At 47.8% G+C, this 27437-nt stretch overlaps 1 protein-coding gene across 1 annotated transcript in view; it reads right to left on the bottom strand.

The window, feature by feature from the left end:
• The window catches only part of whrnb (whirlin b), a gene marked incomplete at both ends in the record, with an annotated part of 74057 nt that extends 47748 nt beyond the window's left edge, over positions 1 to 26309 (bottom strand). The window contains one exon of the mRNA XM_083912182.1: positions 25608 to 26309. Within this exon, the coding sequence (XP_083768308.1) occupies positions 25608 to 26309 (702 nt within the window). The remainder of the gene's footprint in view (positions 1 to 25607) is intronic.
• Positions 26310 to 27437: the final 1128 nt, after the last annotated feature.

Genomic DNA, 27437 nt, shown 5'->3' with positions numbered 1-27437 from the left:
ACACAGAGACTTGGTTGATCCAATCAGGAAGTGTCCAAACTGCAGTTCTCTGAGTGTCCACTAGGGGCAGGTTTCATAACAGAGCAGTTTCTCATTGAGTCCCATGTTAAACAGGCCGTTTACACAGCATCATTAAACCTGTTTAAGGACAAAAGAACATTCTAGTCTGTGTGTTTAGCTCAGATCTCCATGACAACACTGAGGGGGAGGGGCTAGTTTTTATTTCATTGGAGGTTAAGTTTATGAATAATTAGGGGCGTAACAGCTAACCTCTGGCCCTCACTTCTCCTCGGAGGCTAGTTGTCAGGATTAGCATCATTAGCATGCTAACTCATCATCTCGACCTGGACTGCGGTCATTCGCGTGGTGGTGTTACCATGAATGACAAGATGGTTTGTTCTTCGATTGACTTGAACCAAGAGATGGTTTAGGAACAGAACCTGTTAGCCTGCTATCGCTGGCACATGCACTAGATGCTAATCTGGAGCACCGGGAGGATTCGGGCCTTGAGACAGATGTGCGTCCTCCACAGAGCTGGGTCTGTCTGACGTTCCTGTCTGTTATAGTGAAGGTTTTCCACGCCACTGGACAGAGGAATTGTTGGGTCTGTGTAAATCATAAATCAGTCATAGAGTGTGGTCTTTACCTACTCTGTAAAGTGTCCTGAGATCACTTATGATTTTGTTATGATTTGGAACTATAAATAAAATTGAATTGAATTGAATTGAGGGTCTATGTTTTACAGTCTATGGGCATGGGACTGTGTTGAATATCAGTTTAAATTCTAGATTACAAATTCTGGCTGCACTTGACTCGCTGAGCCGGTTTAATCTCTGCTAGAGACACGGGAAATGGTCCCGGTCCCAGAAAATAATCTTAACCTTGACTCCCACTCCTGATTATCTAGTAGCGTGTTCTGTTAGCCTAGCTCCCGGGTGGTGGTGCTAATGTTGCTAATTCGGTAAACATCAGCCAGATTGATGTATCTCCCTCCCCCCAACGTCACATACATGCCCTTTTTTGGTAAGAAGAAATGAGGCGGAGTCAAAGGTACGATTGGATCATGTTGAGAGAACGGACCCCGACGGAGAGGCTACGTCCATTTTTTATACAGTCTGTGGTTGAAGCTTGAATCTGTCTTTCATAGTGAGTTGCTGAGAATACCATCCCAGCCAATAACTGTTGACTAATGTTAGCACTGTGTTGCTAGCATTGTCATGTAACCTGCTGTGACTTTTCCGGTTAGTGCTCATTGTAAGGTAGCGATGGGACCCAGATGCATGTCTCCCACCCTCTCTCTCTTACCCCATTTCCTGTCTGTCCTATGTAATAAAAGGCTTGAAAAACTATCCACAAAAATGATACTAGTGAAGAGAGTGTGTGTGTTTGTGTGTGTGTGTGCAAGCTTGCAAGTGTGTGGGGGACTAGTCGAAGAGGAGTCAATAATTCCCAGTGATTATCGAACAGTGTTAATTTAAAATGCACATCCCCAGTCACAGCATTGCTGCGGTTCAGTCATCAACATTTCCCTCAGCAGCTGTTTTCAGTGAAGCTCTGATAAAGACACCAGCTGGCAAACACCGTGGAAGACTTAATGTAATGTTAATTCATGTACATATAATCTCATTTTTCCTGTTAGAGTCCTCTATAGTTAAACAAGGTTGAGTTAAAGCTGCCGCGGTCGATCAGAGTAGAGAATGAGGAGGGACGGACCCTTAAACACGGCTCTTTAACAAGCAGTCTTTCTACACCTTCATCATTTGTATCCCTGTCAGGCGTGAGGCTGCTCACTGTTCATTAACCCCACTCCAGCTCCGATAACCTGCCCCGCACTGTCCCCCACGCAGACGTGATGAATTGGCTCGCTGCATTGTCGGCTGAGCACAAGTAAGAGGTCTGTGCAGGGTATCCTTCACGCTGCCAGACTTTTCAACAACACGCGCTGTAAATCAACACGCTCCCAAAGAAAACGGGGTTCACTTCACTTCTCCAGAGCCGACCGGGCCGGTCTAAAACCAACACTGAAGGAGATGCAGTCTTTCATTCATTCATTCATCTTCAGCCTCTTGTCCCCGTCGGGGTCACGGGGGGCTGGAGCCGATCCCAGCTGACATCGGGCGTGAGGCGGGGTCCACCCTGGACAGGACGCCAGTCTATCACAGGACACATAGAGACGAACAGAGACAGACAACCATTCACACCTACGGGTGATTTAGAGTCATCAATGAACCCAACACCTGCACGTCTTTGGACTGTGGGAGGAAGGCAGGCTTTTGTAGAGTGTATGTGCACGTGTACGAGCACGAGCGTGCGCACCTATACATGCAATTAATGGAGAGATGTTAGAGCGAGGGGGCTGCCAGTGACCAGCGCCCCGAGGAGTTGGGGGTTCAGCCTTGCTCAACAGCACCTCGTGCCAGTGCCCAGGAGAAGAACTGGCACCTCTCCAGCCACCAGTCAAGAACTGCCGCCCCACATACATCCGTACATACATTCCACATTATCTTATAATCACCTCAAAGGCTGATCAAGAGCCTGGTCTCAGCTCCATCCCTGACGTTTAAACCTCAAACTAAACAGTTCAGATATTTCACAGTGGCCGCAGCGTTTAGCAGTTAATCAGTGTTTTTGGAAATCAATTGTTATTGAAGTTGAGTGAATGAATTTTCGCAGCGTCTGACCTCGAATGGTATCTGACTCAGCTGAAGAGCTGCTGGCGCCGGCTCCACCAGGCCTCTTACTGCAATCATTAGCCTTTCCCATCCACAGGGAGAAGGGATGCAGTCCCCCGCAGATGGTTCCAGTGCACTAAGTAGGCTGTTGGCACGCTCAGCGCCTCGGGCCTAAAGATACTGCAGTCCCCAAAAACACCATTTCAACAGAGAGTAAAAGGGACAAAGCACGGGAACGTTTCTGTACACAACTTATAATTAATGTGCTTTTACATTTGTTCATAATCGTTGTTGTTGAAATCTGCTCTTCTGACACAACGTTCGCTGTCGTTTCACAAAATAAAGGGTTTTGTTGAAGTGCCTTGGTTATTTAAAGAAACATGTTGGTACAGCAGTGGTACAGACACAGGGGCTTTCAACCTCTTGTCCCTGTCGGGGTCGTGGGGGGCTGGAGCCGATCCCAGCTGACACCGGGCGTGAGGCGGGGTCCACCCTGGACAGGACGCCAGTCTATCACAGGACACATAGAGACGAACAGACAACCATTCACACCTACGGGTGATTTAGAGTCATCAATGAACCGAACACCTGCACGTCTTTGGACTGTGGGAGGAAACCGGAGAACCCGGAGAAAACCCACGCAGACACGGGGACAACATGCTAACTCCACACAGAAGGGCCCCAGCTGAGATTCAAACCAGGAACCCTCTTGCTGTGAGGCGACAGTGCTAACCACCACACCACCGGGTCACCCACAATACAGAATATTTAGCAAATACATATTTAAAGGTCTTAGCACACTGGAAGTCGACATTTAATAAAGTAATACATATTTTATTTTTATTCCTTTGTTTCAAAGTTAATCATCAAAAAGCCTGAAAATAATGAGTTATTTTTGACGTCTTATGAACCGTTAAATTATTCAATACCTCTCAGGAAACAACACGTAGGGTGAGATACGTAAAGAGGAGAGGGGGGAGGTGCTGTTGAAACATTTTTATTCATGTAAATAAATCATAAACCACAGTGAAGGAACTTAACGTAACCATTGAACTCGCAGAAGATTTCAGCCTCGCTGAATAGAGAATTGTTGGGTCTCTTTAAATCATAAATAAGTAATAGAGTGGTCTAGACCTACTCTATATGCAAATTGTCTCGAGATAACTTTTGTTATGATTTGGCACTTTAAATAAAGGCAGGTCACAACAACAAGAACCAGGGTATATACTTCATATATTTATAAATAGTATAAGTATTAATACTTTGTTCTCTGAAATATTGTTAGTCTACCATCCAGACACACAATTAGGAGGATGTGAAAGGTACCTGAATGCATCCTTTATTGGCCAGGTATAAAACTGTATAAGTATTATTAAATAGAACAAATGGCAAGTAGGGTGACAGGGTAGGGTGTGGTGGTGAGCACTGTCACCTCACAGCAAGAGGGTTCCTGGTTTGAATCCCGGCTGGGGCCCTTCTGTGTGGAGTTTGCATGTTGTCCCCGTGTCTGCGTGGGTTTTCTCCGGGTTCTCCGGTTTCCTCCCACAGTCCAAAGACGTGCAGGTGTTCGGTTCATTGATGACTCTAAATCACCCGTAGGTGTGAATGGTTGTCTGTCTCTGTTTGTCTCTATGTGCCCTGTGATGGACTGGCGTCCTGTCCAGGGTGGACCCCCCCTCACGCCCGATGTCAGCTGGGATCGGCTCCAGCCCCCCCGCGACCCCGACAGGGACAAGAGGTTGAAGATGAGACTCTGTATTGTGACATTTTGAGGGAGGGGCCGGCCATAAAGAAGGCTCTGTCGACCCAGGGATGGTGCTTGGTAGCGTAACGATTCATCCACTACAGCGATGTACAGTTTATATTCCTACGATTCAACTACATTGACAGGTGCTTGGCAAGTTGTCCCTAACTTGTGACATCGATATTAAATAGATTTGTAACAGAAATAACTATTGAATCATTAGCAACAATTTGCACATTGGATTCAAGCACAAACACGTATCATTACGCCCCTGATGCTCGGTCCTTAGTGGTGGAGACAGGAGGTTGGCATCAGAGGAACGAAGGCTGCAGGAAGGAGTGTGGTGGTGGAGCAGGTCTGTGAGGTAGAAGGGGGCCTGGTTGTGGACTTTGAAGTGTTTTCGTTGTCGGACGGGGAGCCAGTGGAGTTTCTGGAGGACAGGCGATCGTCTATATGCTCACAGGAGCGGGAACGGGTGGGCAGACGAGCAGCAGAGTTCTGGATGTACTGAATTATTTGAGCTTGGCTGATGAACCATAGAGAACGCTGTTGCGGTAGTTAATTCTGGATCTTATGAAGGCATGGATCAGAGTTTCAGCAGCAGAGAAGGAGAGTGACGGACAGAGACGAGCTATGGAGGTGGGGAAAAAGCCGTTCTGGTGCTTTGACAGTTCAGAGAGGTCGCTGTTGTGGTGTGAGTGGAGGGAGACAGGGTGGAAAGGTGGAGTACATTTCAAAAAGCAACCCTGCCTCCTCCACGTACATGCAGCATCTTCTGTACAATATTAAGTACTCTGTGCTTGAGACTTGGTCTCTGCACTGACTACATGTGTGATGGATGACCCTCGTCCCACAGCGCTCCCAGATCTATCACAATTAGGGCGGCACAACAGCTTTTTGATGGGACATAAAAAGTCCCCCATTTTGTGTTTGAGGAGGGATGATGGAGAGCTGCTTCGACAGGTCATCAGTCTCTAAGAGGAAGTAAGTTCTAAATAGTTTTCTGTTAGGGTGCACTCACACCGCACCACGCCTAGGAGTGCCCCGCTTGCCGGCCACAGCCCGTTTGGGAGAGGTGGGCTTTTGTAAAGCACGTTTGCACATGTACGAGCACGAGCGTGTGCACGTGTGCGAGCACGAGGCCTACGGCGGCTCTGAGGTCATTTCCTGTGCGCCTGTTGGGACGTAGAAAAAAGAAGGAGGGACCATGCACGGACATTTCAAACAATGGCGGTGAAAGGTTCACGTTGGTGTGATGCGGAGGTGGAGTGTTTACTGCAGATTTGGTCGATGAAAAGATTCAAAAACAGTCGACAAGACGCACAAAAACTCAGAGGTCTACGGAAAGATTTGGAAACAAAGCCACGCATCGCCATGACGTCATCAATGCGTGTGAAGTGTTACAGCGTGATGACGTATAGGCAGCAAGAAGCATTCACCGAGGCCCAGGTAGTGTGAGTACAAACGGGCCTGGAGGCCCCCCCTCAAGGACCCTAAAGCACGGGGCACGGGAAGGAGGCACAGTGGGAGTGCGCCCTCAGTGTTATTGTTTCAGGGCAGGGTGTGAAATACAGAAGAATCCACAGGAGCCACACACACTTATCTGACTGTTCACACGTCTGTCAGAGCAGCCCAACAGAAGAGAAGGTTAGCAAAGTGAAGGTTCCAGGTAAAGCACAAAGCAGCTGAGGTAATCTACGTATGAAAGATCAATATCCAGCGTTACAGTATTAAAAATGAACACACCAACCTAAAAACAGGATATAACAGTAAAAACTCATTTGATAATATTACTTATGAAACAAATAGCTATCGAACCAACACATATTTGGAATATGCTGTGCCATTTTAAAGGTCATTTACATGGATTATGTTTCATTTGAGCTGTGTAACAACACAAATCAAATGCGTTCAGAGATATTTTGTACGGCCTCCGCTGTGATAGGTTGGCTGTCATAAAGCACGTTTGCACATGTACGAGCACGAGCTTGCGCACGTGTACGAGCACGAGCGTGCGCACGTGTACGAGCCGTCATTTCGCAGCTTTCACCTCAGAAAATTGTTAATAATGTGCACAAAAGTAAATGCTAGCACGCACTTTACTGCAATAACTGTCCCTCTCAGACCATACATGCCCTGCATCACGCCAAAACAGCGCCATTGCTAGCTTAAAATACACCGGTATAAAGCGACGCAACACATTAAGCATTAAGCACCGCGTTAAAACGTAACCATGACAAACCTTGTGCCCTTATCAGCCAGGTGCTAAACAAATTTATTACCAGACCTGTTTGACGTGCACTTAACTTCCTGCAACTTCATCTCTTTTCCTGTCAGACTCTATCAAAATAAAAGCACCAACCTAAAAAAGTAATTTGAAAATATTACTTATGAAACAAATAGCTATCAAACCAACACATATTTGGAATATGCTGTGCCATTTTAAAGGTCATTTACATGGGTTATGTTTCATTTGAGCCGTCTAACAACATTAGAAACCACATTTTGTGCGGCCTCACTTGAAGCCAGGGTGATAGGTTGGCTGTCATAGAGAGGGAGAGACATGATGTCATTAAATACGGAGACAATGGCACACACTGTCTGACTCTCTTTGAAGTGTTATGTGTGTGTAATGGAAGGAAAGGGGTGAGGAAGAAGTCCGAACCCTGCTAACTCTCCTGGCAAAGTGGGTGTTAATGTTCTGAATGTCAGGTTCCTGAAGCTGTTCAACCATTAAACGCGCAGTTCTGATGAAGCACACCGGCGGCTTTAGTTCCCAGTACATTAGCGTTAATGAGTCACTCTGCGTGGCTGTCAACTCGCCATGGAGGGAGCATTTACTCCTGACTTTTTAAAGACTTCTCCGACTTCCATCCTTAAAGCTACAGAACAAAGAAACGCAGGAGATTGTTGGATAATTCAAAGTGAATTGAGATCTTTCATTTGACCATCAGCTTAAATTATTTGACACTTGAGTTTTTCTGTAAGGGCGCACTCCCACTGTGCGTCCGCCCCGTGCCCCGGGCTTTAGGGTCCTTGTCCCCCCCTCCAGGCCCGTTTGTACTCACACTACCTGGGCCTCGGAGAATGCTTCTTGCTGTCCATACGTCATCACGCCGTAACACGTCACACGTCACACGCATTGATGACGTCATGGCGATGCGTGGCTTTGTTTCCAGATCTTTCCGTAGACCTCGGAGGTTTTGTGCGTCTTGTCGACTGTTTTTGAATCTTTTCATCGACCAAATCTGCAGTAAACACTCCACCTCCGCATCACACCAACGTGAACCTTTCACCGCCATTGTTTTAAATGTCCGCGCATGGTCCCTCCTTCTTTTTTCTACGTCCCAACAGGCGCACAGGAAATGACCTCAGAACCGCCGTAGGCCTCGTGCTCGTACACGTGCGCACGCTCGTGCTCGTACATGTGCAAACGTGCTTTACTAAAGCCCACCTCTCCCAAACGGGCCGTGGACGGCAAGCGGGGCACTCATAGGCATGGTATGGTTGCACTCACACTGGTCAAACGAACTAGACTTTACCCGTGAAACCTGTTTGGGCACGGTACGGATGGACAGTGTGAGTGCGCCCTTAGTTATACTCTTAACTCTACAATATCCATGAACCTCAAAAGTCCTTTCTGAGGTGTAAATCAGAGCTAAAAACAAAATACCATCCCATTCTTGTCATTCATCTATAACTGACCCAGTCTCTAAACTTCTTAATCTCTTCACACATGGTTTCCTTCCAAAATGCACCTTGAGAGTTGCAGGTTACTTTTGTCTTATGACTTTTGAACCATTTATCTTCAAACATGTTTATGTACAGATTAATTGAATCCAATGCCCACTGAATGCTGAAATTATAGCTCTAATATCCCCCCGGAGATTATTAAAGTATTTCTGATTTCTTGTGTGTTAAAAAACGTAAAATGTCTGAATGGGAAAGGGGCCAGACGTATCTGCCAGAGCACATAAAACATGAGCTCAGCAGATTTGTCTGGTTGCCAGGCGGTTCGAAGCATGAAAGAGAAAGACGGAGATGAGTTCAGATACTGCTCTTGCTCTTACTGTACCTTCACCTGGCAAATCACTGCGTAAAGTGATGTATGAAGTTACCGTTGTAATTGTTGAACACAGCCCACCCGAGTCCAACTTTGGAGAGGTGTGCCGCAGCAGCTTATTTCCCTTTGACAGGTCTTAAAGTCGTAAAATGCAGATTTGTTGCTATACTCATGCAGTGGATTATGACTTCAAAGACATTATGCAGCGCTTGTTCTCACAGAGGTGAAGACCCGTATCAGTGTTTCCCAACACAAGCGCCACAAATTGATTCTGTTTGGAAATGTAAATATTATTCTGTTTGTTCATTTACGCATAGCACTCCTTATCCCTGAGAGAGAGAGAGAGAGAGAGAGAGAGAGAGACAGAGAGAGAGAGAGAGAGAGAGAGAGAGAGAGAGACAGAGAGAGAGAGAGAGAGAGAGACGCGCACCTCAGTGGAGCCTGTGTGTGTGTGTGTGTGTGTGTGTGTTCGTGTGCGCGTGTAAAGCCACACGCATCGCCATGACGTCATCAATGCGTGTGACGTGTTACGGCGTGATGACGTATAGGCAGCAAGAAGCATTCTCCGAGGCCCAGGTAGTGTGAGTACAAGCGGGCCTGGAGGGGGGGACAAGGACCCTAAAGCACGGGGCACGGGACGGACGCACAGTGGGAGTGCGCCCTAAGTACCAACCGCTGCTTTAAAGAATTGACTAATCATAAACAATGGCGGTCTCCCTTCCCTGCAGAACTGTGAATTTCAGAGCGTCATCGTGCTATCTATCATCGTCTGATGTCATAATCCGTACAGGGGAGCAGTCAGAGCCCCTGCCCCTCAAAAGGTCTCCGTACGGCCCTGCACCACACATACCCGGTCGTTGGGAGATACCGACTTATTATACACATGCTTTGCTCATGTGAGTTTACAGCAGTGGCCAACACAGCAATTAAAAGAAACACACAATGATGCTTATTCTGTGCTGACCCGTTATCCGTCCACAGGCAACACAGAGTCCTCATTCAGTCGGTTCACTCCAAGGCCACGTGTCCTCCAAGGCGAGGGACGTTATTACCGCAGACACAGCGTTCATGCCCGACATGAAAACGTCTCCTCTGCCTAATTACAGCCCTGATATTATTCATTTTAAAATGATATATATCATATTTAATGTATCAGGCTATATCAGGCAACAGCGTCCAATAAGAAGAGTGACCCAGTTAAACTAGGGGAAGTGATGGCAGTGCTCAACTAGAGCTGCACTAACAGACTAAAAAATGCTGTATGACAAAGAAAGCCTCCGCAGGCGCGTGCGTCCATTGACTACATTCACTTTCACAACAGTGAATTAGAGGTTGTGGCAGAAGTAGTTCTCTTCTATTCTGGACCCGGCGTTTCTGCAGGCTCAGAGCCATTCGGAGCTAGAGAGAGGCAAAGATCATCGCTGTAACGGGCAGAGACGAGTGACACTCAAGTGCGATTTGGGCTATATACGCATCCCCGCGGTGCTCGAGCTGGGATGGAGTGGGTGGACGAGGAGCTCTCAGCGGGGCTTGTGTGGGGACGGATGGGTGGGTGGATTAAGAGAGAGGGGGAGGGAATTGTTGCCATGGTGGATGAGTTTATTTTTAAGCTGGAGGAGAGGTGATGTATAGGACTAGAGGGCAGTACAGATATCAGTGCTGGTCAATCAGTCCAGCGGGGCCCTTCGGTGTGACTGAATCACTCCTTCAGCCTCTGAGCATCACTTACGCTGAAGTCACTGCTGGTTAGTTCTGCGTCTGTCTGGAGGTGAACACATGGTCCAAAATAGTCCAAATGAACGACTGTGCCTCACAATAAACTGGAGAAATAAAGTTGAAATCATCCTCTTCTGACTGACGCTACATTCATGTTATACCAGACTTCCAATCCAATCAAATCAAATCAACCTTTATTTATTTGGTGCTTTTCATACAGAAGAGTTTCGCACAGTGCCGAGTTACAGAGACGTACAGAAAAAGAGAAACATCCAATAAAATCAGGAGAAGAAAGTTATGAGACGTACACACATATATGTATACGTTCATACACACATCCACACACACACACACTGACTCACAGACACACACACTCACACCTACACAAACACTAGCTGTCACTACAGAGACATGGCCGGGCAGTGAGACCTGAGGTACAGAGGAGGCTAGAGGAAGCTACCTTTGGGGGGGCCAACCACACCGGGAGAGATCCCAGTCCAAGGTCACAGGGAGCACCGCCACAGAGACCCCCCCAACCTGGGCAGACAGGAGCCTCCGCACCAAGGTGCAGAGCCCTCTAGTCGCCCGGGCCGGAGCCGTCCAGGGGACAGCACCCCCCGCGGCCAGACCAGAGACAACTCCCAGTCCGTCAGGCCCCCTGAGGAAACACTGGAGACTAAACACTGTTGCCAGGTTCAGGGCCTCGAGCAACAAGCAGTCAAGGAAAAAGGACGACCACACAAGAAAAAACAGAATGAGAATCTAAAGCAAAATAGCACAAGTTAAAATCATTTGATGATTCGCAAAACATATGTATTTGAAAATAGCAAAGACAAATGTTGAAACTCAGTAAATTGTATTGTTTTTTGCAGATGATATGTCAGTTTTAATTGGATGGCAGCGACATGTAGACAGGGTCACAATGCAACACTCTCAACTGCTCGACAGTTCAGGGTCTCCTTTCTCATATTTCACGTTTCATTATACACCAACAATGTTCAATGGGTGAAGTCTGGACTCGGCTACACGGTGTCGTGGTAGTCAGCACTGACGCCTGACAGCACGAAGGTTTCAGGTTTGAATCCCGGCTGGGGCCCTTCTGTGTGGAGTTTGCATGTTGTCCCCGTGTCTGCGTGGGTTTTCTCCGGGTTCTCCGGTTTCCTCCCACAGTCCAAAGACGTGCAGGTGTTGGGTTCATTGATGACTCTAAATCACCCGTAGGTGTGAATGGTTGTCTGTCTCTGTTCGTCTCTATGTGCCCTGTGATAGACTGGCGTCCTGTCTCTCACGCCAATTGTCAGCTGGGATCGGCTCCAGCCCCCCGCGACCCCGACAGGGACAAGCGGTTGAAGATGAATGAATTAATGAATGAAGTCTGGACTGCAGGAGACCAGTTTAGCTCCTGGACTCTTTGACTATGGAGCCATGCTGCTGTGATACGTGCAGAATGTGGTTTGACATCGTCATGCTGCGGTAAACAAGATCTTCCTTGAAAAAGACATTGTTTACCTGTATTAAGTAGTGAGTGAACACACATTTTCAGTCGCCGCACAACCGTGGCATCTTCTACTCATTGGTATGGCCAAATCCAAGGAATGGCCTGTTCTCCACAGCCCAGTTGATCTTGCACATAACCAAGTTAGGGTCTACTGGAAGAAGAGCAGGCCCCTGCCACACCAGCGGCTGGAGTATCTGGGGATTGTGCTTGAAACACACAGGCTGCGATCTACTCTGTCAGACTCAGATGGACATCCCTGCAGCAGGGTGCAGCAGTGTTGCCGTTGTGCTTAATGCAGGTGCTGGGATTCACAGCAGCTGCCCATCCAGTGGTACCGCTGGGGCTACTGCACATGCAGCACCTGCAGAGGGGGTTTGCCAGCGTTTGCTTGGATGCAAAGAAGCACAAGTGGCGCTTGGTTCCATTCCCCGCACAGTACAGGAAGACCTGCAATACTGGGGGACCCCAAATCGCATTTGTTGGGATAAGGGACCTACATCACAGTCCTCACGGATGTGTCCCTGATTGGGAGAGCAGTATGTGGTGTGTGATGTCCGATGAAGGCCGGACACATCAACCTCTTCAAGTTACAAAAAGTATTTCTAGTCCAGTGGCACTGGAAAGCAAATATGCGATAGATGCATGCACATGTACATCAGGCTAATATAACTGTAAACAGCTGGTCATCACACAGATGCACAGTGTTCTGAAAACATGTTGTTTTTGGTTCTGGGACTGTTCTCTCTCTCTCTCTCATCCTCCATCTACTTGTGACTCATGCAGTGATGTGCCCCACGGTGCGTTAGCTTCACATAATAAGCTGGTGTGTGCAAAGAGACCGAGCAGACCACGTATTGTACAGCAGAACAAAGAGAAGTGAACATTATGCAGAGTAACACAGGCTGTCTGACTGTAAACACACTGTCTTTGAGGTTATATAATTGTTTGTGTGTGTGTGTGTGTGTGTGTGTGTGTGTGTACTTGAGCACCTGCGTAACAGTGGACTTAGGCGTCGTTACACATTCACCTACAGTGGACCTACGGCAAATAGGGGATATTTTTTCAGCCCCTTCTCGGTCATGTTTTAAATCAAGCTAAAATCATGTCTGATACCCTCTGGTGAATTTTGCCAAGTGGGGACTTCCATGTATGTGAGGGCGCACTCCCACTGTGCGTCCGTCCCGTACCCCGTGCCCCGTGCTTTAGGGCTCTTGTCCCCCCCTCCAGGCCCGTTTGTACTCACACTACCTGGGCCTCGGAGAATGCTTCTTGCTGCCTATACGTCATCACGCCGTAACACGTCACACGCATTGATGACGTCATGGCGATGCGTGGCTTTGTTTCCAAATCTTTCCGTAGACCTCAGAGTTTTTGTGCGTCTTGTCGACTGTTTTTGAACATTTTCATCGCCTCTACTTCCTGCGGAAACTCAAAAGGGCGAGTGCTCCACCACCCACCCTGACAACATTCTACAGAGGCACCATTCAGAGCATCATTTCCAGCTGTATTACTGTATGAGGCAAGAGCTGCACTGAGTACGACAGAAGAGCCCTGCAGCGCAGACTGAATACAGCGGGGGAAATCATTGGTGTCCCACTCCCATCCCTTAAAGACTTGCACACCACCCGCCTCACCCGGAAAGCAGTCACAATAGTGAGCGATCCAAGCCATCACACACACACACATTGTTCAGCCTCCTGCCCTGTGGAAAGAGGTATAGGAGCCTCCGCTCCCGCACCACTGGACTCGATAATAGCTTTGTCCACCAGGCTGTTCAGCTGCTGAACTCTCTCCCCTCTCTACCCTCAGCCCGACCCAGCAGGGGGTCAGGAAGATAAAAACCCGCCCCCCCAAGAGAAATCCTGAACTCACAACAGACACACAGGAAATGACGATGCAAATTGCACATATGGACCTGCTGCTATCAATCGTTTTGCACTAAAAAGTATTATATTCACACATCCTTGGCTGCTATTGTTTCACAGACACTACTTATTTACAGTAATCTGCTGAAACCATCCATATCACCCACATATATATATATATGTATTGTGAAAGAAATTCTCTGGAGTCCTCAGTGTCTCTCAAATCATATCTTTACTAAACTGCATGCATAACAGGAGAGAGGTCCTACCAACAGCCGGGACTCAAACCATCTCTGCCTGTCTCCAAATCACTTCAGCAGATATACACTCACATCACAGCACCTTACAAACACATCAAAGGACATCAAAGTAACAAAAACACACTGCCCAATGTTAATGACCCCTGATGATGGATGTTATCAATGTTTTACAACCACCAAATGTCACCATTTGCAACCCATGTGACTCCTATTCACAATCCCCCCCAGCACTCATTCACAGCTTGAATGTTATGTTAATCAACATACAGGGATTTACATCATAGATAAATAAAGAGTTACAAAGAAGGTAGGAAAAACTCTGGTTATTTCTCACAATATATACACACACATATATATACATGCGCTTTTTTGGTCAGAGGAAATGAGGCGGAGTCAAAGTCTGACAAGATGGCGACTCCCGTAAGAGAGGACGACTGGATCAAGTTGAGAGAACGGACCCCGATGTAGAGGCTACGTCCATTTTTTATACAGTCTATGATCGTCCCCCAACAGCAAACAAGAAATCATGTACTGTTATGGACTGTTCACGTGTGAACACACACTCGGACAAAGAGTGAAACCTAGATTAATGTGCACACAAACAAACACACACACACACATGCATACACAAATGCAGGCGAATAAATCACAGGACATACACAAACAAGGATGCACACTCATAGACATAATACACACGGTCTCTATCACTCTCACACACACACACACACACACACACACACACACACACACACACACACACACACACACACACACACACAATATTGTGACAGCTGTTCTGCGTTCTGATCTACTGTAGCTACAGGTTGTGACAGGCTGCTCCTCCACAACAGGGAGCTGAATCCCATCGGCGTCTCCAACACACTGATGCCTGTTATCTGAAATATGCTTTGAAAAAAATGGAGCGCTGCATTTAAGGACCCTTGACAACAGCAGCATCCAGCAGTTTCTGATAGGGAAGGCAACCAAAGAGAGCAGCGAACGAGGGTTGTTCTAATAATAAGCGTTGACATCATGTTGGCCTTTACACACTGACAGCAAATGATAAACTTCACCCATTGAAATACTTCCTCCACCTCCATCCAGCATGGAGCAATCTGAGGAAGAGTTGCTTTTTTTAGCGCTCGCTGAGGGCCTGATGTGCTAGTGGAGTCATTTGGTTGTGATTATGTAATGTTTCTCCACACACAAGTACAATGAAGTAGTCATCGTTTAAAAATAAAAGCAGTGGCCAAGGTTAGACTCGCACACTGCTGTGAAACATCGTATTTGATCACATGAACATGACATCAGTGTAGGAACAGCATATGTTGTGTACAGTCTGACAAGGGTTTGGCTCATAAATGCTTTTAAAGGATTACACCACTTTATTTAAACTTTATTAACCTTAATTTACCATAAAGAAGAAAGTCTCATTGACATTGGAAACTTCTTTAGTTGTGATCCTCCAATTAACACCAATCAGTGTTAAGATTGTTATACCAGGAGTGTAAGTTGTGGATGTTAGCTGCCCAATAGAATAACCCATTATCCTCCCTTGGTCTCTATAAGGGCGCACTCACACTGTCCTTCCGCACCGGGGCCAAAACAGGTTTTATGGGTCAAGCCTAGCTCGTTTGACCAGTGTGAGCGAAACCGCTCCGCGCCTAGCTGCAGCACACTTGCCGTCCACGGCCCATTTGGGAGAGGTGGGCTTTTGTAGAGCGCGTTTGCACATGTACGAGCACGAGCGTGCGCACGTGTACGAGCACGGGGCCTACGGCGGCTCTCACGTCATTTCCTGTGCGCCTGTTGGGACGTAGAAAAAAGAAGGAGGGACCATGCGCGGACATTTCAAACAATGGCGGCGAAAGGTTCACGTTGGTGTGATGCGGAGGTGGAGTGTTTACTGCAGATTTGGTCGATGAAAAGATTCAAAAACAGTCGACAAGACGCACAAAAACTCTGAGGTCTACGGAAAGATTTGGAAACAAAGCCACGCATCGCCATGACGTCATCAATGCGTGTGACGTGTTACAGCGTGATGACGTATAGGCAGCAAGAAGCATTCTCCGAGGCCCAGGTAGTGTGAGTACAAACGGGCCTGGAGGGGGGGACAAGGACCCTAAAGCACGGGGCGCGGTATGACCGGACAGTGTGAGTGCGGCCTACGACTACTTTACGAGCTCTGGGGGATTTACCAGCCCAGATGAACCCTGAGATAACTGAAACAAAAACTGAAACCTAGGCAGAATTTGCATCTATATTCTGGATTATGCTCATTAATGAGAGAGGGAGAGTGTCCCACTGCTGGAAATCCACCTTAACATTATTGACTAAGTTGGAAAAGTTTGTCTTCTGGAGATTTGCTAAACTGTGAGTGATATTAATCGCTAGGTAAAGAAAACCAGCAGACGCTAAGTGGAAAGGTAGGGTATCAGCTGAGATTTGTTTAGCTGCGTCATTCGATGGAAGACGTTACTTAGACTTACTGATATGTATTTTTATCCTAAAAAAAGAAACAAATGTGGTTAAAATTGGCATAATCCCATCTACGCAACTAAATGCATGTGTGACATAGAGCAGCAGATCATCTGCGTATAGGAAAACCCGATGTTGAGTCCCCGCCCCGAATCTCAGTAAAAGCGATGATTACTTAAAAGCAATGGAGAGTGGCTGTATGAACAAGTACTTAGAGTACTGAGAGTTGGTTATTAGGCTAGCTGTAGTCATAGTGTATAAAAGCTGTATCCATGAAATAAACTCAGATCGGAAACCAAATTTATAGAGAAGAGAAAAAATAAATAACCCCAATCTACCTGGTCAACCTTCTCTGAGTCCAGGGAAATTACCACTTTTGCCCAATGCGAGGTAACAGGAGAAGGCAGAGCATTAAGCAATCTGCGAATAGTATATGAGAGCTGACCACCCTTGATAAATCCAGTCGGGTCCTCAGAGATAATGTCTGCTAGACACGGGTCCAGACGGCACGCCAGCACCGTGGCTAGGAGTTTGACACTTCCATTTAACAGACTTATGGGCGGCCAGCAATTACATTCTTCCGCGCTCTTTCCCTCCTTGCGGATAAGGGAGACTGAGGCCTGTGTCAAAGGGAAAGCCACCAGGGCCCGGAGCCTTATTACTCTGCATCATCTTAAGACAGCTGAACTCCTCCAGGTACAGAGGGCGATCTAGCTTCCTTTTGGTGTCAGTGTCAATACTAGATTTATATCAGGTTATTTAGAAAGTAATCCATAGCTTTACTGTCCAAGGGGGGTTCCAAGACGAGTTGGTGGACAGGGTATGGGATGAGGTATGGGTAAACCTGAGTGATTTGCTTTGAGGCTGTCTGACGCCTAGAGGATGACTGGCTTTCTCACCATGTCCGTAATGAGTACCTTGTGTCCGTCTAATAAGATACTCAGGTCTATTAGTGGAAAGCAAATCAAATTCAGTGAGAGTGTTTTCACCCGTACTTAGAGCTGTTCACGTGCGATCGGATCCCTCAGGACGCATGCTACTGCTAAATGGAAACAGGGTCTATGTGATAGCTGAAGGTGAGGGGCGTCACATAGAGGCAATTGGGAATCAGAGAGTGCTCTTATCGGCTTGGGCTTACACCTGCACATGGGTCAAGCCTACGCCCAGAACCGTCCCTGTCCTTTTCTTAATACCAAGTAAACAGAGGATCCAGGCAGAGGGCAGGGGTCTCTGCAGATACAGACACTTGTAGTGGGTCATAAGTGCTGACTGGAAGGGATTATTTTTCCATTAGTTTATACATTGGGTCCTTTTTAGCATAAAACAACATATTATAAAATACAAAACAACATTTTTGTCTCCCCAGCTTTGCAGACGTGGGCTGTCCTTGAGACGTGCAGACACTGAGACCTTTTGTAAGAGATATTTGGGCGGTGGAGGATGGATATCACACAGTCACTGTCATCCAAACAAATTATGATGAATGTCTCTCTCTGAATGAGCACAGCTGCAGAAAGAGTCCAGGACAACCTGACCCGACGTTGTATTACCTTAAAAGCGGCTATAATTAATATTCTTTATCACATGTATCGAATCAGAATGTGATAATGTGAAAAGGGATCATTTGTGGTAATAAACCTACAGATATTTATACACAGGGTGAATGTGGCTTAGTGGTAGAGTGGGTCGTCCCGTTCGAGAGATTGGCAGTTCGATCCCCAGCTCCCCCGTGTGAATGTCTGTGTGAACGGGTGAATGTGACAAACACTGTGAAAGCGCCTTGAGTAGTCAGAAGACTAGAAAGGTGCTATAGAGGTACGAGTCCATTTACCATATTTATCAGCTGAATCTGCAGCTCCCCTCACCTCTAAGGAGCTTTGTAGCTCATTGTTTAGCCGTCCTTCAGAACCTCTTCTTCATACAGTTTTACTTATTTACCACCCAGCTACAGCTGGAGACACAGCACACAGTGGCCCTCAGCGGCTCCAGCCCCCCGCAACCCCGACAGGGACATGCGGTTGAAGATGAATGAATGAAAAGGAAAGCGCACTGCAGAGCCAAAGTCATCTCCTCGGTCAGTGGCTACCCTCGGTAAATTGCATTAAATCAAACAAGGTATCAGATGATTAACATCTTGGTTTGGTTCTGCTAGGGGACAAAGGTTATCCTCTAACAGAATACCTAATAACCTCGCTGGCAAACCCTGCTACAGAGCAGGAGCGCAGGTTCAGCAGTGCGCACACACGCACACGGGTCAGAGTGGAGCGCTGCTTCGGGTTGACTGCCTCCGTTATTCTTTTCCATACAGCGTTTTTATGATGGGCCCCTTTTATTCCACTCTTAAGACAAAAAGCACATCTTTATTTTGCTCCATGTCGGATGTCAGGATACCGATCTGTGTGTCGGAAAAGTTTCTTTTCTTCCCAGTGTTGCATGTTTGACCTCAGCGGGCGAGGCCTCGAACCAGGAATATTTAAGGGCGTAACATGTTAATGACGATCAAATTCAGCCGCCGCATTTATCAAGGCCCGCTCATTCGTACGCTGAGATTGGTCGGATACGAATGTTTCATAAATCACACGTGGGTCCTGTCGTACGAACAATTCTGCGCTCAGATCTGCGCCCGTGTTCACGCAAGATTGATAAATGAGGGCAAATGTGCCTGAGCTCGCAGATTCCTGATTTCACACAGACATTTCTGTTGCTAAACTTTCTCTGTAGAGGGCCTGTGAATGTTCTCAGTCCCAGCCTGGTCCTGGTCCTGGTCCAGTCCCAGCCTGGTCCTGGTCCAGTCCCAGCCTGGTCCTGGTCCTGGTCCAGTCCCAGCCTGGTCAGATGTGTACATGAACTGATGAAGCCTCTTGGATGAGAGGTGAAACGTCTTCCTAGACAAAGAACCAAGTCCAGTTGCTTTTGACTGAAATTGCTTTGGGGATTCCTCTGTAGAGCAAACATCACTGAAATGCCACACACATATCTATATCTAAGTTTTATGTGGCGAGGCAGATTTTCTTGAATCACATTCCTGCGGAGAGTCTCCAGGTTTAATATTCTTTTTGAGTTTGTGAAAACCAACTCTCAGTGGGGAAGGAGAGACGGCTGGAAGAGAGAGATAAAGAAGAAATAGAGCGAGAGACAGGAAGAGAGTCGGGGGTCTGAGAGGCAAACAAGCGGAGTTTACACAAGTGCTGCATGTCACGTCAAGGTGACAGCAAGAGATAGATCAATGGAGACGGAGAGCAAAATGAAATATAGTTATTTTTTTATTGTTCAGAATTTCACAGAATATCAGCTGCGGCTATTCAACTGCTGTACTAAGATGGTTTTCTCTAAATAACCAGGGAACTTCAACAAAAAACATTTTCAGATCCCTCCCAGTTATTGGTGTTAATCTGGCACTTGGTGACAATTTACTTAATTCAGGGACGTCAAAGTCAAATACATCAGAGGGCCAAAAAAACATATTTGCTACAAGCCGAGGGCCGGACTGCTTCAATGTTTATTAAAACATATTAAAATGATTGCATATAACCTGTTAAACCAAGACCTAACACAGTGTACCGTATTATATATAATAATTAAATGAATAATCCAATATTTTTTCATCGGCTCCAGCAGTAATTTCAGGCTCACAGACAAAAACAAACTTGTCCTGTACATTAAATGAATAAAGCAATATTTTCTTATGACTTTAGTTATTTCAAGGAAAACATTTATCAACAGGCAAACAGCAAAAAAGAAAATGTCCTTCAAAAATAAAACGTGTTCCTTAATATCAAGATAAAGACGCACAGCTGTGTGAACATGTGCTCTGCCTCCCACCGAGCTTCAAACACCCTGTGCTCATCGTCCACCTTCCCTTTAGCCATTATTGGGGGGGGCTGAAAGTTGACATCTGCCCTGAATGCTGATGAATAATGAACTCACTTGCGGCGCTGCAGTGAGTTCGCGGGCTACCGTTGCATTGTGGGTAATGTTGTTTTGGTGCTTGAAAAACACCAGCAGGCAGCTGTGGCGTGCGGGCCGGTTCTAATACTAATCAAATATCATCCCGGGGGCCTAGATCATTCATTCGCGGACCGGATCTGGCCCCTGGACCTTGACTTTGACACCTATGACTTAATTGTTGGACACACCCTATTTATCTGCAGCTCTCCTGGTTACTTTAAAGATGGCAGCTGCTCTAAGGAGACTGAAACCCTGAGACACAGATTCATTTAAGTCCCTCAAAAAGGCCGATCGTCCACATAAAACAAGTGAACGAGAGGACGGAGTTAGGAAGACTCTCAATGAGGAATCAGTTCAACTACGCAGCTGGAGTTGCTCACCAGTTCAGGGCTGAACATGACAAGGATCTGTCTCTGCACACAGTGTCGCTCTGTTTAAGACTTTTCAGACTGAAAGCCGACTCTGCAGTGACCAAACCTCTCATCAGCAGACAGAATAAAAAGGTTAGACCTGCCTTTGCTGAGGAGCAGGTTGTGTGTTGTTGTTTTTTATTATTATTATTAATAATAATAATAATAATAATAATATTCATTCATTCATCTTCAGCCTCTTGTCCCTGTCGGGGTCGCGGGAGGGCTGGAGCCGATCCCAGCTGACATCGGGCGTGAGGCGGGGTCCACCCTGGACAGGACGCCAGTCTATCACAGGACACATAGAGACGAACAGAGACAGACAACCATTCACACCTACGGGTGATTTAGAGTCATCAATGAACCGAACACCTGCACGTCTTTGGACTGTGGGAGGAAACCGGAGAACCCGGAGAAAACCCACGCAGACACGGGGACAACATGCAAACTCCACACAGAAGGGCCCCAGCCGGGATGCAAACCAGGGACCCTCTCACTGTGAGGCAACAGTGCTAACCACAACACCACTGTGTAGAAAGTGACTTATTTCTCCACAATGACTAAATCTGCATTAAATACACTGTACGTTCACAAAGGAGGTCCTGTGTGCGTGCAGCGACCTTCGTGGCCTCAAAGAGCTTTGAAGTCACGCTTCAGATGAGACGGCAAGTGCCCTGGTGCAGCCGGCCTCACACGTTATCCTCTTCATTAAATTCACATCTTCATTAAAAGCTGTAATGAATTGCTCAGGGATGTAGACCTGCAGCGAGGGGGAGGACCTACACGTTCACATGCCTCTGAATATTAATGAAGTCTAATAATGAAACAGCACACTTTGTCCCTGGGGAGATTTAATTATGGATAAGCAGTAAACACCGCTTCTTGTGGTTGCAACAAAGCTGACAAACTGTCTTCATTTGTCAGATGTTTAACTGTCTGTCAGCGAGCTGAGACGATGCACCTCTCAGACCTGAAATATCAGGACTGAAAGGAGCCGACACGGGGGCTTACCAGGACCACAAGAGCTAGCAGAGGCCAGAAAAGTGGTGCATTAGCTGGGGAAGCTAAACAGCAGGGGTTGAAAGTACACCAGAAGAAAACAAGGCCACTGAGGCATCTATTGGTAAGTGTCCAACTGCTGAAGTAAGCAGTAATGGAGTTGCATTAAAGCATTAAAGGAGTTGCACTGCCAGCACATGGCCTGGATGGCACTTACATGAGCTGTGCTGTGTTGGACCTGGAGCTAGAGGGTGTTAAGACACCTGAACCCTTCTCTTGAAGGTGACTGTGTGTGTTGATGGAGTGACGTTGGTAAATGCTGCAGCTGAAGGGAGAACCGGGGGCTGCCAAACGCGCTAACAGCCTGATGTGTTTGAGCAGGAAGAGCGACGTGCCCTCCTGTTAAAGTGGAAGAGAGTGATCGTACCACACGACGAGGGCTTTGGACATCTACACACCATCTAATCTAACCATTCACACCACATTCACACACATGTGCGTAGACCTAATGGGGTTCAGTGTCTTGCCCAAGGTCACTTCGACATGTGGACCGGGGAAGGTGGGGATCGAACTGCTGATCTCTCGAATTGCCCAGATTGTGTGCGTGTGCGTGTGCGTGTGCGTGTGCGTGTGCGTGTGCGTGTGCGTGTGCGTGTGCGTGTGCGTGTGCGTGTGCGTGTGCGTGTGCGTGTGCGTGTGCGTGTGCGTGTGCGTGATATATAATCAGCATTGAGGACTGTCACCTGTGGGCCAGAAAGTTTGGTGGACTGGCCGCATCAACCTTTAAGTGGTGAGTTGTAGATGTGTATGTGGCTTGTTAAGAACCATAATTAATCTAAATTAAAAATTGTTTTTTGTTAATAAGACAATACCGCATGATATTGTGAGCCCTGCTCTCTCCTGCTTAACACACAGAAAGATTGGCAGCCATCCTCTACAAATCAATCCAAGAGAGAGAATATGTACGTCCATCTATATCCATCCATATATCCATTGTTCTTGTGCACATGACCAAGTCTATAACAGTTGTGTAGTAGGTGACATTAGGGTCCTATTTTTAATGGGTTGGTGGGTCATATGGGGGCACGGGCTGAGTAGAGATTGTTCTGTGATCAGTGTTGAAGATAAACCAGATGGGTTCATTCTCATTGTCTCAGCATTTCTGTCTGAACTCTGGTTTGGAGATCTTTTGGGAAGGGGTGAAAATCCTGGTTTCTGATTGGATAAACCATCTGTCTGTCACCAACATACGGGCCAAACCAACCAATCAGATGAGTGAAGCGTGTGACGTGCTAACAGCGTGGAGGCAAAGCTCAGAAAGGAAACAACATGTGGGTGAAGGAGATTTTCCCTTTGTGTTTAACGTGAATTTACGGATCAAAGGCCCAATTTCAGGAGCCTGGTCCATATTCAACAGAAGGATCCAGAGAACAAAGAGTTAGTGAGCGGCTAGCTCCATAGCTGCTCCATGTTGTTTACACTCAACAGTCTCTTCTGTTTCACTTAAATCCACCAAAGAAACCAACGCTGAGTGGTTCAAACTGGTCAAACTTCTCCAAAGTTTCTCCACCGCACGCTACCAGACTGATCTGAGAGTAAAACACAACCATCAGAGATCAGGATGGTCTCACGAGGCTACAAGAGATCTGTGCAATGTCTGCATTTCTATTTTAAAAAACTCTGACAGCTACTCTGGAACTTGAACGACTGACAGGGAAAGCATCAACTGACTCTGTACACCCCAAATATCCAGCCGTGTCTGTTTGTGTGATGGGGTGAGAAAAATAAGCAGCAACACATCCTCAGTGCTGTCAGGGAGAAGGAGCTGTGCGGCTTGTTTTCCCCTCATGCACGATTGATTCAATGAAGCCTTGTATATGCAGGTGAAAAGGCTATTTTATGTTCTCTTGAATGAGACGTCGCCCAAGGCCCGAGGCATTCAGTCTGCAGGAAAATAAAGACTCGACTCCCGGAGAGAAGCTTGAAACGTCGTAACAAGGTTGAGCAGACAGGCGGTCCAAACTGTGGCGAATATAGACCACTAAAGTCTTGGACAAGCAGAAGAATCGCACGCATATCAATGTGAGACGACGATGTGGCGGGAGGTTTTCTGATTCATGTTTTCCCCCTCTTTATTAAATCTTTACATCAGCGGCATGTGCTGTCGGTTCCTAAGGGCGCACTCACACTGTCCATCCGTACCGTGCCCAAGGACGTTTCACGGATAAAGTCTAGTTTGTTTGACCAGTGTGAGTGCAACTGTACCACGCCTAGGTGCGGCACACTTGCCGGCCACGGCCCGTTTGGGAGAGGTGGGCTTTTATAAAGCGCGTTTGCACGTGTACGAGCACGAGGCCTACAGCGGTTCTGAGGTCATTTCCTGTGCGCCTGTTGGGACGTAGAAAAAAGAAGGAGGGACCATGCGCGGACATTTAAAACAATGGCGGTGAAAGGTTCACGTAGGTGTGATGCGGAGGTGGAGTGTTTACTGCAGATTTGGTCGATGAAAAGATTCAAAAACAGTCGACAAGACGCACAAAAACTCAGAGGTCTACGGAAAGATCTGGAAACAAAGCCACGCATCGCCATGACGTCACCAATGCGTGTGACGTGTTACGGCGTGATGACGTATAGGCAGCAAGAAGCATTCTCCGAGGCCCAGGTAGTGTGAGTACAAACGGGCCTGGAGGGGGGGACAAGGACCCTAAAGCACGGGGCACGGGACGGACGCACAGTGGGAGTGCACCCTAAGATTACAACAACGCAGAAGAAGAGACGTGGAGACGCTGTGGAGAATCCAAACACCGGAGAGTTTCTCTCCAAATCCTCCTCCATCCTAGAGACAAACGTGTCCCTGGTTCTGGTCTTAGTGGAGACTTTGGTGCTGTTCTGGACTCTGATGCACCGACCACTCTGCAGTTAGTGTCCTCACTGAGCAGAGGGGGCTGCTGGGAGCCCCATCACTCTGCAGTTAGTGTCCTCACTGAGCAGAGGGGGCTGCTGGGAGCCCCTTCCCCGTCCCAAAGCACTCCCAGGCGCCACTTTCTCACTACATTTAGAGACTTTTCACAGCTTCTTAGAACTGGATTTAGAAACAGAGCCTAGAGCAGTTTAGCTCCTTATTCAGAGCATCAGGGAAAAGGGAGAAATCTGTGCTGGGCCTCATTCAGTCCCATGCATGTGGCTCAGAGTCCAGTTCAGTCAACAGTCTCTGGGTCTGTCTCTGTCCTCTCACGCAGCAGCACTGTTGGTGTTATGTGATGCAGCGGGGTCAGAGGTCGGAGGTGGGGCCATGACGCTATCCTTTAACAAAGTCTGAGGTTTCACCGTCCAGGCCACAACGCCAGGGGGGGCGTTTTCAAGTCTTCCCACTCTGGAACCAGGTTTGAAAAGATCCTGGCGGCCAAATCTACACTAAAGTTGTGCGGTTACAGGAAAAGGCGTCTGTGTGTGCCGGCCCTGAAACTTTTCTGGGTTACGTTTGGGTGAAGTGACCCTTTAGTTATATGTTTGACCCCAACATGCAGCCGAACGTAATAGGAACTCATGAAAGACTGTACCGCATGAGCTGACACCTTCACATGCTGTTCCCTAAACCTCACCGTGACCTCTGATGGAAGTGTGACCTGAGAGAAAATGCGTTAAACACATTGCTTTTGTATTTTCTTCACTCTGAATAAAAAAGGAGGCAGTCTGGGACCTGAGGGGAAGGAGCACTGTCACAAGCTGCTGTGGTTCTCTGCATGGCCCAGTGCTTATTAATGCATGTTCTCTGTGCCGGAAGCACAGTGTTTACATCTGGAGCACACACACACACAGTCTGCACACACAGGGACAGGCTCACACACACACCACTGGATTCCTCTCCTGGTGGAGATTAACCTGAGCTTGTATAAGAAATAATGATGTGATGAGCTCTCAAACTCACAAGCGCACACGTGTACGAGGTCCTACCTTCACCGCCTCTATGTGAGACACATTGTCAAACATCCTTTCGTTCACGGTCACTATCTGGTCCCCGACCCTCAGTCCTTCTCTTTCGGCCGACGAGCCCGGCTCCACCAGGGACACGTAGATCCCCACGCCGTGCTCCGAGCCCCCGCGGATGCTGAAGCCCAGACCCTCGTGGCTCCTGGAGCGCGTCAGGGAGACTTGGCGCACCTCTCCAAAGAACTCCTGGAAGAACGGCGGGGCCGCGGGAGACGTGTGATCCGCGGCGGCGCTGAACCCGCCGGGGGTGACGGGCTGCTCCTGGATTGAGCTGACATATTTCTGCAGAGTCGAATCGCCCTCTTCCCCGAATCCCTCCGCGCTGCCGTTGCTGGGCGCCGGCTCCGTCTTTAGGTAGAGCCCCTCGGACGTGTACTGGTCGAACAGCAGCTGGTCGGACCTCGGGATCACCAGGCGCAGCATGGGCAGCAGCTGCCGTTTGCCGGGCGCGTTGAGAATCACTTTGAGAGTTTGGACCAGGTCGTAGACGTTGCGCTTGGCGTGGTACACATTGAGACAGTGGATGAACTGCTCCCTCTCCGGGTCGCTGAGCAGCAGGTTGAGAGCGTTGTGGAGCCTCCGGACGTTGGCCGAGAGCGCACGGCCGCCCGGGCCGGCCGAGTTCACCGATGTGTTGAGCGAAACGCGCTCCAGATCAGCGCTCATCCTACAGCATCACGGGGGGAGTCAGCGCATCGAACGGACCGGAGGACGGGTCGACATTTGTTCAAGCGCCGTCCAAGTCGATCCTCCTGTTTGAAAGCGAAACATAGAAGTGCTCATCCCCGCGCATCGGGACACTTCAACAGGTGACCGGGGATCTACGCGCGTAACGGCGCCGATGTGCGCGGCGCACGCTGTGCCATCATCCCGGAGCAAACACACATATTCCCGGTGGAAGCTCGCATTCGCCTCGCACTGAACAGACCACAGCCTACATGTTATTTCTGTCCTGTTCTCTTTTTTATTCCCTTGAGCAAACAAACGCTTAAACGCTGCAGTCTTCACGGGGACGAGCTCGGGCGATTCAAAGTGAAATCTGTGAAACCCAGCAGGTTCAAATCCGTGGAGGGGTCCCTTTAAACTTGCAAATCACAAATATGGCACAAGCACCTTCCCCGCGTTCATTCTGTCCACAGAACAAACTCGGTGACGGAGCCTCCTGCGCGCAACTGACAGGGAGCGCTGAAGTGGATGCTCTCAGACCCTGTGTGTGTAGGAAATGACGCAGGTGTGTGTGTGTGTGTGTGCGTGTGTGTGTGTGTGTGTGTGTGTGTGTGTTGCTTAGAGACTGACATTACTCACCCTTATTTAAATGACTATTTTTGGCAGAGCATCAGCTGATGTCATGCATTGTTGAGTAAAAGCAGGAATAGAAAACTAACTCAACAAACCGGTGAAATGTCGAATTCACATGTTAGTCTCTCTCTCACACACACACACACACACACACACGCGCACACACACACACACACACACACACACACACACACACACACACACACACACACACACACACACACACACACACACACAGGTGCAGGTGTTGGGTTCATTGATGACTCTAAATCACCCGTAGGTGTGAATGGTTGTCTGTCTCTGTTCGTCTCTATGTGTCCTGTGATAGACTGGCGTCCTGTCCAGGGTGGACCCCGCCTCACCCCAGATGCCAGCCCCCTGTGACCCTGACAGGGACAAGAGGTTGAAGATGAATGAATGAAATAATGAATAGTTAAATCATATTTGGGTCTTTTTAGAAACTTTCCCCTATTGGGATTCTTCAGGGCTTTTCTC

Source organism: Echiichthys vipera (assembly GCF_963691815.1).
Source record: "Echiichthys vipera genome assembly, chromosome: 4".
Lineage (NCBI taxonomy): Eukaryota > Metazoa > Chordata > Actinopteri > Perciformes > Trachinidae > Echiichthys > Echiichthys vipera.
The sequence above is the reverse complement of the archived record's forward strand: the minus strand, read 5'-3'. Positions and strand labels throughout refer to the sequence as shown.